The sequence below is a fragment of the Coloeus monedula genome, assembly GCF_965178545.1.
Source record: "Coloeus monedula genome assembly, chromosome: 16".
Lineage (NCBI taxonomy): Eukaryota > Metazoa > Chordata > Aves > Passeriformes > Corvidae > Coloeus > Coloeus monedula.
The window spans coordinates 6,263,893-6,276,351 of record NC_138796.1 but is presented as its reverse complement, the minus strand read 5'-3'; the positions used below and the strand labels follow the sequence as shown (position 1 = coordinate 6,276,351).

The 12,459-nt window shown below is 61.3% G+C and overlaps 1 protein-coding gene across 1 annotated transcript; it reads right to left on the bottom strand.

Annotated features, from left to right (window-relative positions):
- Window positions 1–3,116: 3,116 nt before the first annotated feature.
- Window positions 3,117–12,004, bottom strand: FSCN1 (fascin actin-bundling protein 1; the record flags this gene model as incomplete). The annotated part of the gene is made up of 5 exons (XM_082292156.1): window positions 3,117–3,319; window positions 3,411–3,578; window positions 3,836–3,957; window positions 4,439–4,595; window positions 11,182–12,004. 5 exons carry the CDS (start codon window positions 12,002–12,004, stop codon window positions 3,117–3,119), a joined length of 1,473 nt encoding a protein of 490 aa, XP_082148282.1.
- Between the last annotated feature and the right edge of the window lie 455 nt (window positions 12,005–12,459).

Genomic DNA, 12,459 nt, shown 5'->3' with positions numbered 1-12,459 from the left:
CTGGCAGAGCTGCCTGCTCCCCTGGCTGGGTGTCACAGTCTGGTGTCACAGCCAGGTTTGCCCATGCACACACAGATGTCACAGCAAGGCCAAGCGTGGCCATCGGAGCTGCTCAGCATTTCCTGCACTGCCCCGACTTCTCCCTGTTTATAGTCAGGACTTGAGCATCCTTCCTTCCTTCCTTTGACCTTTGCAGGGCTTAGCCCCCCCCATCTGATGGTGAAGGTCTCTCTAGGCAGTGCTGTCCCCCTGGGATGTGTGCTTGGGGGGAGTGCCCCCCCTTTCCCAGACTTTGCTTTTTCCAAACAGCTTTACATTTTTCAAGGCAGGCAGGAGCCTGTCGGTGCCCAGCCAGGTTGTGGTGGTGACAGGCAGGGAAGCTCTGGCTGCTCTCGGTGCAGGTGCTGGAGGTGCTGTTGGTTGAGTTTCAGGGCTGCTTTCAGCTGTTGAGAGGGCTGGGGGCACATCCTGGCTCCTTTGGCAGGACGTGGGTTGGGCTGTGCTCCCCACTTTAGTCCTTTATCTTTCCCTTTTCCACATCCCCAAGTAAAGCAGGCTGATTGCTGGCCCCCACCCAACCATGCACCCAGACCTCCCATCCCAGCGCTCTTCCCTCCCACCTGGGTCATCCTATGGAGATGAAATGCCTGAATCAAGAGAAAAAGCTCTGTGGGGGCACAGCTGGTTTGCAGATGAGGTGGTCCTGCCCCATCCATGGGTCACCCATCCCCAGGTGCCCATGGGCTCGGTGGCTTCAGGCTGCTCTGAGCATCTCCAGAAGTGACCCAGCCTCCAGGTGCCTTTGCCTTTACACCTCTTTGGAGAATCTTGGTCACCATTCCCTTCCCCACCAGCTCCTCAACCCTCCAGAACCAGCTCAACTTTTGTCAGATAAAGGCTCCACGACCCCAACTCTGCACGCTCAGGCTCTTCCCTCATTAAAAGGCCATTGCAGCCCCAACAGACCACACACCAGTTTGAATCCGAATGCAGGTTTTATTTTTTTAAGTCATCTTTCTCCATTTGAAGCTATTTTTTTTTTAAGTTATACAAATGGCACTTACAAAAAAATAATAATAATAAAAAAAAACTGAACAAACCCAAAACTTAAATTTTCAGAGTGAGATGTTTTCAGAGAGTCACGACACCCGGTAAGAGGAAACAGGAGAGGTGTTGACCTAGTGTCACACGGGAGAAGCCAGAGCGGGAATTATGTGGTTCGGACCGTGACAGGGATGGGGAGGCGGTGACACGGGGAGGGGGTGAAGGCCAGTGAGAGTGTGTCAAGTCACAGGGTCACACAGGGCTTCAAGACACTCGGTCCTTCGAGGGGCAGCCTGGTCCCCAGGGGGACACATGGTGCCGGGGGGCACGGGCACCCCTGGATGTGAGCGCAGAGCCGAGGTAGAGTCCCAGCCGGGTTCCCCTGCGCCCGTGAGGGACCCCCGCCTGGAGTTGTCCCCCTGCCTGGGGACAGCCACTCGCTCTCCCAGCTGAATTTAGCACCAAGCTCCTGTGGAGGGGAGTCCCTCCTCATGGCTTTAAGGCTGATGAGCCCCTGCCTGGCCTCCGGCAGTAGGGACCGGCCCCGGTTTGGCACGGCAGTGATGCCGAGAGCACCCTTGGCGTGGGGTGGGACCAGCACTACCCCTCTCCAGAGGGGGCCCACGCAGGAAAAGGCTCCTTGGTATGTTTGTAGGGAGCAGATACCGGCCCTGGGAAGGCCCCAAAGGATAAAGTGCCTTTCAACACCCTAAGGAACACACAGCATCACCCGTTACAGACAGCGTTAAACTCTAATGCACACCTAGTACAGACAACAGCTGGTCACACAGTGCCATGGAGAGCATATATAAATAGAGACTAACAAAAATACTGTTTTGGTCTTTTTTTCTTTTTTCCTTTTCCAGTAGGGTTGCTATTCATGAGAGCCCAGCCCAGGTGCCCTGGGGATGGTGGGACTGGGAGCTGCCCCCTCAGGGTGCCCGCGGGAGTGGGCGCTTCCTAATTCAGCATTAGGTGTTCAGTGATTCACTTCACTGTTCCAGTATTTTACGAGAGAAAAACAACAACAAAGGTACTCAGCAAATATCACTGTGCAAAGTTTGCTAAGGAACTTTTCTATTCTGTAAACCAAAATCTGCAGTTTATGCTTCCAGCCACTGCCCCGGGGAGGTCACATCAGCCAGCCCGGCTCCTGCCGGGACCGAAGCCCACTGGAGGTGGGCTGGATGAAGCCCCCACCCTGGCATGGGCTGGCTCTGTGTCCCCCCACACCCTCCCCTCCAGGCACAGCAGCAGGATCAGCCTCGGGGCAGGCTGGACCCACCATCAGGGTCTGGGATGTTCCTCCAGAGCCAGAAGCACAAGGAGGGGTGGAGGGACAGGAGGAGCACGGGGCTCCATGAGATGAAAGGCTGAGGCTTTCCAGACAGGATCACCCTAAAGAATCATTTCCAGGAGTTTGGGGGAGGGGCAGCTTGCTGGCCCTTCCACAGGGATGTGCTGGCACACACCAGCCCCATCCCCAGGGATGCTGTGATATGCAAGGTCACCTCTTACAGCTCAGCTGGGGATGAACCTGCCCCACAATCCAGGAGGGGAGAGAAGCTGCTGGGGCAGGCCAGGAGGAGCCAGCTGAGCCCAGCAGCATCACTCCACCCCTGGTCGGAGCAGGGCAGGACAGGACGGATGCTCTGGGGGACACTGGCAGCACAGTCTGAGGCTGTGCCAGTGCTGATATGGCAGAAGTGAGCACAGAGGTGATCTTATTCCCTTTTTTAAATCAAGGAGAGGCAAGTAAACTACCTAAGGTGATGCTTGGGGCCAGGAGGGGAATACAGAGGTTTCCAAGCCCAGCAAACCTGGAGGGAGGCAGGGATGGGGGGGATAGAGACAGACCCCTCTACAAAGCTATAGGCAGACAGCCCCACCACTTTTCCAGTTCTTACAGGGATTTACGGACACCCACCTCCCACTTAACGCACCAACTCTATGGCAGGAGGGAAGGGCAAGCCAGTCTGAAAATCCTGTTACAGAGAGGAGAAACAGAACCCAAAGGAAAAGAGGACAGGAAGGGAAAGAGAAGTTGGCAATGGGAGGTACCCTAAAGTGCATTAATATTCCCAGAGGGTGGAGGCGTCGATGGTGTCGGCCGATGCCTTGAGCACCCCAGCGTGGTCGCCCTTCAGGTATTTGCCATTGATTTTGATGGCCACTTTGTTATAGTCGCAGAACTCAAAAAAGAAGTCCACAGGGGTGTCGCTGCTGCTGGTGACGGATGACTCATTCCCCACCATCCAGTACTTCCCAGTGGTATCTGCAGGAGAGGGGACACGGTGGCCTCGTGAGCCAGCATGGGGACCCCAAAGGCCACCACCCTCCAGCCTGCAGCCACCCCGGGCACTCACCCTTGATGTTGTAAGCCCCGTCGTTGAACTCCAGCTGGAAGACATCGTAGGAGGAGCGGTTGGAGTCCAGGGTGCCGGTGACCTTGCGGCAGCCGATGAAGCCGTGCTCGCCACGCAGGACAATGATGGGTCTGTTGATCAGCTTCATCACGAAATGCTCCGTCTCGCCTGCGCCGAGGGGACAGGGGCTGTGAGAGCAGCCGGGGGGGCACAGAGCCAGACCCCAAAGCTGGCAGGCAGCAGTGAGGAGCAGGGGCTGTGCCCCCCACCCATTTCTCATCCACCCCATCTGTCCCCTCATCTCACAGCACATCAGTCACTAAGAGAACTTATTGCCTGAACACCGCTTGGAAGAAGAGCCTGGCTTTGGGAAGGCTTTTTTCATCTCCTGCTGTCCTGGTGTGGCGTGCCCAAGGGTTCCTTACCCGCTGTCTCCATGGAGGCTGCCAGCTGCCCGTTCTTCTTCGCTGTCACGTACTTGCCGTTGGCAGCTTTCAGGGTGATGCGTTTGTCGCACCACTCGATGTCAAAGTAGCAACTCGCGTTCCTGTGGGGCAGAGAGGGCAGTCAGTGGGGTGTGACAGAGAGGGACCCTGCCAATGCCACCCTGCTGGCTTGAGAAGGTCATGGCTGGATCGGGAGAGCCTGATTCGATCTGTTTTTGCAGGATGACTCGTGTTGTGGTGGCCATCCTGCTGGGAAGCCCTCGCCCCACAGGCAGGAGACAGGCAAGGCAGCCAAAGGCACTTCTGGGGTTTCCGCCTGGCTCTCAGAGTTGCACTGCAGGGCAAAGCATTTCGACAGCCCCAGCCAGCCGGGAAGGATTATGTGGCCCCAGGGACTTCCAGAGCATCGTGGGCGGCAAGCCCCGACACATCCCTGGCTTTCCCAGGAATGCACTGCCTCTGCTGGGAAGCATTTGGTGTGAGCACCCACGCTGGAAAATCCCCCTTGAATTCCCTGGGGAGATGCAGAGGGTTCTCTGAAGCCCAGGCACTGCCCTGAGCTGCCGGGGACAGGAGACTCACTTTGTGGAGGCGGTGGACTGGATGCCCCCGTTGGAGGTGAGGGTCCAGTACTTCCCGGTGTAGGTCCGGAAGGCGCATTTCTTGGTGTCCTTGTTGATCTCCAGCTGGTAGGTCTCCTGGTCACCCTCCTCGTCCTGGTTGGCTGAAAGGTCCATCCCTACAGAGCAGAGACAGATGGAGATGGGGGGGTGGGACGACAACCCACCTCCAGCAGGTCCAGGTGCAGGGCAGCCCAGGAAACCCAAATGAGAGGGGCTCCTGCTTCCTGGGTGAGCTTTGGTGGCTCCCAAATCCCTCACACAGATCTCCCCTCTGGCATTTGGAGTTCAAATCCAAGTTTTCATTTGGATATTTGGCGTTAAGGTCCTAAACAAGGGCTGGGCAGCCATGAGCTTCCACTCCTGACTCAGCAGCTCCATTACAATGAAGCAAAGACCAATGTAGATGTTTTATAAGGAAAAGGGCTACAGTTTTTCCCAAAGGTGACAGCCAGGTTACTCAACCCATTAGCAGAGGCCACTGCAGCACCCATGAATCCCAGCTCATGGCGTGTTTAAGGACCGTGGCACCGTTTTTCATCCACAATTGTCACGTCTCGCTGGGGCAGTGAGGTGTGCAGGGACAGGAGGCTTAGGAAAGCCCTAGGGCAGCCAAGCCTATCCCTGACACCCCAAAATCATCAGCACCAGCCTGTCCCCCAGCTCTGCCAGCCAGGATGGCCCATCCCTGTGCCCAAGGGACCAGAGACAGCATTTCCCTGGCAGAGGTGGATGCAGCTGGTCCTGGGGCCACTGGCCACAGCCCTGGGCCACCGCCAGCCATGTGTGCATCCACCTCAGGCACTGAGCCCGAGCAAACCTGCTTAGTCAGGGCTAGCGGGGCCAAAACTGCTCCAGAGCTCTCCAGCCTGGTGGATTTCAGCCTAAAAACACTTTGGGGATGCGAGCCACAAGCTGTAGCCAAAGCCAATGGCAGAGCTCTGTGCTGGGTTTTGGGGAGGGAGTTGGAGAGCAGAGCTCAGCCCCACTGCTGAGCTTAGTGAAATGGGAGTTCAGAGGAACTGGATGAATTTTCCAGAGCCAAACACACCTGCATCCTTCCCTGCTGCACGGGTGCAAAGGGTTCAAGTCCACATTGTGTCTAGTTCTGGTCCCCTCACTAAAGTAAAGACATGGAGGTGCTGGAGCATGTCCAGAGAAGGGAAGCGGAGCTGGGGAAGGTTCTGGAGCACGAGTCTGATGAGGAGCAGCTGAAGGAGGTGGGGGCTGGCCATGTGTTCAGCCCCTCACACCTCCACAACGCATCCAGTTTCTCGGCTGCTGGGGTTTCAGTGCTGTACACAGTCACTGGAAGGGCTTCAGGGACTGCAGTTGTGGTGGCCCCGCTGCTCTGGGAAGCCACCAGGACATCCCACCAGCTGCACACAGCTGTCCTGCAGACACAGCTCCCTGGGGCTCCACATCACCCATCTGTGTCTCCAAACAGGCCCCATTCCAGTGCCCAGGAGCAGCCTCTGCTTTGCATATCCATCTCTCACCTTTCCCAAAAGGATCGGGTTTTGTTCCCAAAGGGATCAGGCTTTGAAGGCTTCGTTTTGTTGGCCATAATCTTATCTCCCACATCCCAACTGGTCTATGGCTGCCACTCTGCTCACAGCATCCTCCCCCCCCCCCTCCAGGCACCCTCCAGTGCCTTCTGCAGCTCCCATCCCTGGAAGGGTTCATCAGTGTCAGGTTGGATGGGGCTTGGAATAATCCATTCTAGTGGAAGGTGTCCCTGCCTGTGATCCCTCCCAACCCAACCATTCTGTGATTCCATTACTCTCCTGATGGACACTCAGCCACCCTGGTGCTTCTCTCCCCAGGGTATTTGGGCAGCACAGGGGCCAATGGGTGCCGATGGCCACCAGCCCAGCCCCACTGGCCACGTCCTCGGCTCCAGAGCCATCTCACACTCGCCGCCTCCCAGCACTGCCGGGGGCTGAGCTGGCGGTTGTGGGAACATTTGGTTTTGATTTTGCATCCTGGCGTCAGGCAGCTCCAGCCCCAATCCAGAGCTGTAAAACAGAGAGAGAGGGGCTCTGCGGGGGCTCACAGTGAGGTTGGGCTGTAGGGAGGTGACCCTGGGGGACACAGCCCATCCCTCAAGGCTGGCAGCACCGCTGGGCCCCCCAAACCTGCGAGAGCTGTGGGTCCCTGTGGTTTGTGGGGGAGGAGTGGGGGTGGTGCTTCCACTCACTGCACTTTTCTGGGAAGAACTCGCTGACCTGCAGGGCCCAGGGGGATGCTGTGTGCCACAGAGCAGGACTGGCCGGGCTGGAGACAGCCTCCAAACACTATTCCCTCTCCCCAGAGACCCCCAGCACGGAGCACAGTGCACCCACCGGCCTCCTCCACCTCTCTGCCAGCCTCACCTTTCACGGAGCTTTGGCTTCCCCAGTGCCTGGAAGGACCCGGCAGCAGGAGGGTCTCCCACCGCCCCCTCCCCAAAAGCAGCGAGGGGTTGGGTTACACCGACTCAGCACAAAGGAATGCGGCTACGGCTGGGGCAGGAGGAGGCTTCAAAGGGCTGGGACTGGGCTGGAGCAGGAAAGTTGGGGGCTCGGAGCCGGGCGGGATGGGGGACACTGCAGGAAGCACGGGGTCCCACAGAGATGTCCCCATGTCCCCGCGGTGGAGGACAGGCTGTCCCCACAGCCACCCCCCTGCTGTGGCAGCCCAGGGCTGTGGCAGGGAGCCGCGGCCGCTCCCACTGCAATCATGGATTAATTAATGCTCCTGGTAAATTTACAGTCTGGAACTGGCACTGCTCTTCCTGACCTTGACGAAGCTGCTAATTACAGCTGGAGGCAGGAGGGGGGCGAGCACACGGCGGCTCTTTGGGAGGGGGGTGCAGGTACACCTGCGCTCCCCAAAATTCCCAGCGTGGGATGTCCTCCAGCTCCGTCTGCAACGCAGGTTTGCTACAGGGATCTGGGGGAAAACGCAGAGGTTGGGAAGGCTGAGGCATGTTGTCTCCCCAGGGCTTCCTAACGCCGAGTCCCTGGGCTTGAGGTCCTCAGAGAGCAGGAAAAGGCTCCCCGAGTCCTTGGCTGCCGAGGTTTCCAAGCTCGTGGGTTTGCAGGATTGATGCTGGAGCCTTGGCTGCTCTCCAGCCACGACTGTGGATGTACCAGGAGGCCTAAGGCCATCTCAGAGCAGGCACAGACCTTCCTGTACTTCCCACAGAGCTGAGCTCTTCCCTCTAAAGAAGCAGAGTTTGTTGTAGCTGTGTTGACCTCCACACCATGGGCGGCTGCAGACACAGCGTGGGGGCATTCAGGGCATGTAGAAAACTTTCCCTCTGCACTCAAATCACACAGAACATCTCCCATGAGCCGTCCTGGGAAGCCAGTGGGATGAGCTCCATGGAGAGGAGCACCTTTCCCATCTTCCAACTCTCCTTTCAAAAACCCCACGGTTATGTCCAAAAAAACCGAGCCTGGATTTCTCCACGGGAGTGCCAGCAGCACCCTGCAGTGTCCCCAGGCCCTCAGGGCAGCGGGGCAGGATTTCAGGATGGGACTGCCAGCACAGGTCGGGTCTGGGCTCCCTGCGGGGCTCTAGCACCTCCACCCAGCACTGCACCCGCACACGTGCTCAGAGACTCCTCCTGCCCCCTCCCTGCCCTTCAGCTGGGCTTACACTGCACCCCCGCAGAAATCCAAACAGGTTTTTGTCTAAATCCAACAGCCTGGAGCACGGGGAACCAGCAGCTCCTCTGCTGGGGGTGCAGCTCTGCAAAGGGGTCACGGGGAGGGGTGAAACATGAACTTCCTGAAAAACCCACCCCTCCTTCCCTGTGGATTTCCTGTGGCTTTGTGGTATCCCCCAAGTGTCAGCAGGCCACTGCACGGAAAATCTGCATCCGAGCCTGCGTGCCCGCTGCCCTGGAGCCGCATCTCCCTGCCTTGCCGTGGCACCACGATGAACTGGGGGGGGAAATCCGGCTCAGCCCATGCCGGGAGGGCTCCTGGCCCCAGGGCAGAGCTCCCCGCTGCCAACGCGGCATGTCCAAGCGTGCTCCCTTCACCGCTGCTCTCGCTCGCCCTCCTCCCCAGATCCCGTTTCCTGGAATTCCTCTCTCCCGAGCCAGCCCATCCTCTCCCCCATGCGGGTGGGGGGCAGGGGCACACCTCGGGCGGGCGGGGGGCTGGCAGGGGCCCAGCGGGGAGGACGCCAGCGCTCTGCCCCCGGGACCCTCCCGCCCACAAAGGGCCCTTTGTTGCCGCAGCCGGGCTAGAAAGGAGCCATTAAGCGGGGAGGAGGCTGCTCGCTGCTGGCAGCACCCGGCTCCGCTCCGTTTGAGGTGCGATGGGGAGATGGGAACTCTCAGGGAGCCCGGGGATCCTGTCCTGAAGGGCTGGAGGCAGAAGAGGGGTGCATATCCCCAGTCCCTGGGGTTATCCCTTCCTGCCCCGGGGGTGTTTGTGGCGTGGTCCCCTGTGTGCAGGGGATGCTGACACTGGCCATCCCCGGGACAGGGAGGAGACTCCAAGCCAGGAGCTGACCTGGCACTGGTGGGACAATTCTGTTCCAAAGCTGGATCCCAGCCAAGGGAACCACAGAAGAGCCCCACGGACCCATCTCTGCTCCTCCCATGGGGCAGACGGGGGACAGCCACTGCCATCCCTGCTCCCTGCTTGACTCCACACAGGAACAAGCTGCCTTTTCCCACGAGGCTGTGTCGAGCTACAGTCACTCCCTGCCCGCATCCCACATCCCCCATCCCCAGTGACCATGGGAGCATCTGCCAGCAGCATGGCCCTTATCAGCTCGGCCGGGGAAAGGGCTGTCTGGAACCGCTTCCTCCGACGGCTGTTTCTGCTGCCTTCTTGGCAACCTTGGGACACGGCGCTTTCACAATGGGAGAAGGGAGGATGAGCCCCAGAAAGCGGCAGCTCCCAGCCTTTCCCTGCCATCAGGAGGGATAAACCGGGTGGAAACGGCTTCTCCAGCCAAAACGGACTCGAGTGAGGATGTGCAGCCCCAGCGCGGCCCTTCCCGCTGTATTTTGCTTGGAAAGGGGCCGGGCACAGCCCAGAGCCCTCTGTTGCTGGGGAGATTTGTTCCCCCCCCTTCCTGCTCCCCCATCCCTTCCGAATTAGACAAAGCGGAGGGTCGGCCAGCAGCATTCCCACCCGCTCCATGGGCCACCCCCCCACCACGGGGTCCCCCACCGCCACCACTCCGTCCCTCACATCTCCCCCCACATCTGGTTTCCCCATCTCTGGTGACAAAGGGCTGCAGCAGCCCTTCCCCCACGGCGCTGCGGCAGCCTCCCGCCATCCTCTCCTCCTCTTCCCCAAATCCCCATGCCTGGGAAAACAACCCCCACTGCCCATCTTGGCAGATTTTATTATTGATTTTTAAGGGGCTGCTTTGCAGCGCAGGATTTGCCCTCGGACAGGAGAAATGCAGGGAGCTCCCTGCACGGAGCTGCCCAGGCACGGATCAGGGTTAAGCAGCAACCTTGAAATACATACACACAAAAAAAATTCCCCGCTGTTCCTCCAGGCTTTGCTGCATGCTCGTACCCATCCCACACCGGCGTGCGCCGGCCTGACCTGGCGCGCCGGCGATGAGCCCCGGGGCACCCACGGCACACACCGGGCACCGCCGGCATCGCAGAGCGGGGACCCCCCATCTTCCAGCACGGACCCCTGGGTGAGGGGCTGGGATGCTCGGTGGGCACCCGCGGGCAGCGGGCGGCCACGTGCCCGGGGAGCTCTGAATGTGACCGGGTCCCCGAGGCGGGTGGCACCGTGGCCCCTCCGGCAAGCGGAGGGGACGGGGCCGGAGCAGCGAGTGCGGAGGGACGGCTCCCTTTGTGCGGGTGGATGCAGGATGCGGGCGTTTTGGCAAAGCCCTTTATGTAACGCTGCCACCCAGCCCCCGACCCATGGGAACTCCAGCCCCTCGGGGAACCAGAGCCCCCGGTGGGACCCGCAGCCTCCCTGCTCCGCTGGGTACATGGCTCAGCCGTGCTCGGGCAAGGGGGAGGTTGGTGGAGGCTTTGTTGGGCGAACAATGAGCTCCACAGGAAGGAAGGCGAGGGAAACAGCCCTGCCTCCTTCACGGCGAGGGAAGACCCCATCCACCCCCTCCCAGCCCCCCTCCCCGTCCATCCCTGCACCCCAAGGCAGGCCCCTCGCCATCCCTGCCCCCCCCGGGCGCCCTGCAGAGGCGATGGTGCGGGGATGGGGGTGCCGGAGGGATGGGGGCCCCCAGGCAGGCGATGCTGAAGGGATGCGGGAGGGGGAAGGGAAAGGGATGTGGGAGGGATGCGGGGGGATCGTGATGGGGCGTTGGGGGAGGGACCGCGGGCAGCCATGCTGAGGGGTGCAGGGGGTGCCCGGGGGAGATGGCGGCTCCAGGGGAGGGGTGTGAGAAGGGGTTTGAGCGGGGGGGGACGACACTACGGGGGCGATGGCAGAGGAATGCAGGGGGGCAGCCTGTGGGGTGGCTGCTGCAGGAAGGCAGCAGATGTTGGGGGTTGGGGGGGCCACTCCGAGGCGGCGATTCTGAGGAGATGCAGGAGAAGTGATGCCGGAGGGATGCAAGGGGTTGCTGGGGGCGGGCGATGCCCGATGGAAGCTGATACCCGAGGGAGGCAGGGGCGCACCCCGAGGCGGATACACCCCTGGACTCCGGGGCGGCCGAGGTGTCCCGTTCCCCGCACCCGCAGTCCCCGTCCCCTCGTACCTTGCCGGGTGGAGACATTCCTATCGTTGCCGGCTCTCAGCACGACCTGCGGGCAGCTCTGCTCCAGGGCGAAGAGCTCGTCCTTGCCCACCTTGGCGCTCTTGCCCGCCTTGAGGGTGCCGCTGGGCCCCGAGGGGGCCAGGTAGCGGCCCTCCCCGTCGCGAAAGGCCACCTTTCCGCAGCGGAATTCCAGCGTGAAGGCGGTGCCGGGCTCGGCGGCGGGGACCAGGCGGCCGTCGCTGCGGAGCAGGCGGTGGTCGCAGCTCTGCAGGCTGTACCGCTGGTCCACGAACAGGAGGGTGATGAGCGCGTCCACGCCCCACGGCACATCGCGGTCCACGGCCAGCTCGTCGCGGCGGGGCCCCAGGTGCGCGTAGCGCTTGCGGGCCAGGCTGTAGAGGTTGGCCTGGGGGTGCATGGCCAGGTGGACGCTCCACTTCTCGGCGGCAGAGACGGCGGGAGCGAAGCACGAGAGGCGGTCCTCGGTGCCGCCGAAGAAGCGGCGGTGGGGCTCGGACTGCAGCGACCACCGCCCGTCGCCGTGGGCCAGCACCAGGAACCGGCAGTCGGGGCCCGGCTCCTCGCTGTCGCAGCTCACCCGCCCGTCTTTGTCGGCCGCCAGGTACCGGCCCAGGTGGCTCTTGAGCAGGACGGCGCTGGAGTCCTCCCCGTCCTGCTCCAGCGTCCAGATCTGCTTCTTCTTCATGCTGGCGGCCGAGGCGTTCACCTTGAACCCGAACGCCTCCGCCGTCAGGTACCGGTTGCTGCAGTTGATCAGCCCGAACTGGATCTGCACCGGCTCCGCCGTCCCGTTGGCCGTCATCCTGCCCCGCCGCCGACCGACACCGAGCGACCGACACCGAGCGAACGACACCGACCGCCGCCGCCGCGCCCGCCCCGCCGCCGCCGCCTTTATAGCGCCGCGGCCGCGGCACCGCCTCCCGCACCCCCCGCCCGCCGGGGCCGCCCCCACCGCGACCCCCGCCCGCCCCCCGCATCGCCGCGGGGCCCCGAGGCAGGCCAGGACCCCGCCAGGCGCAGCCAGAGCCCCCTCGAGTCGCAGGACATCACCCCCACTTCCCTCCTGCGGGACTCCCCTGCTTGCGGGGACCCTTCCCTGCATTACGAAAGCCCTCATGAATTGCAGGATCCTCCCACGTTGCAAAACTCCCAGTGTATAACAGGATCCCTCCTGCATTTCAGGAGGCTCCTTGAATCACGGGACACCCCCCCCCCGCAAGTCCCCAGTGCATGGCAAGACCCCTCCCTGCATTTCAG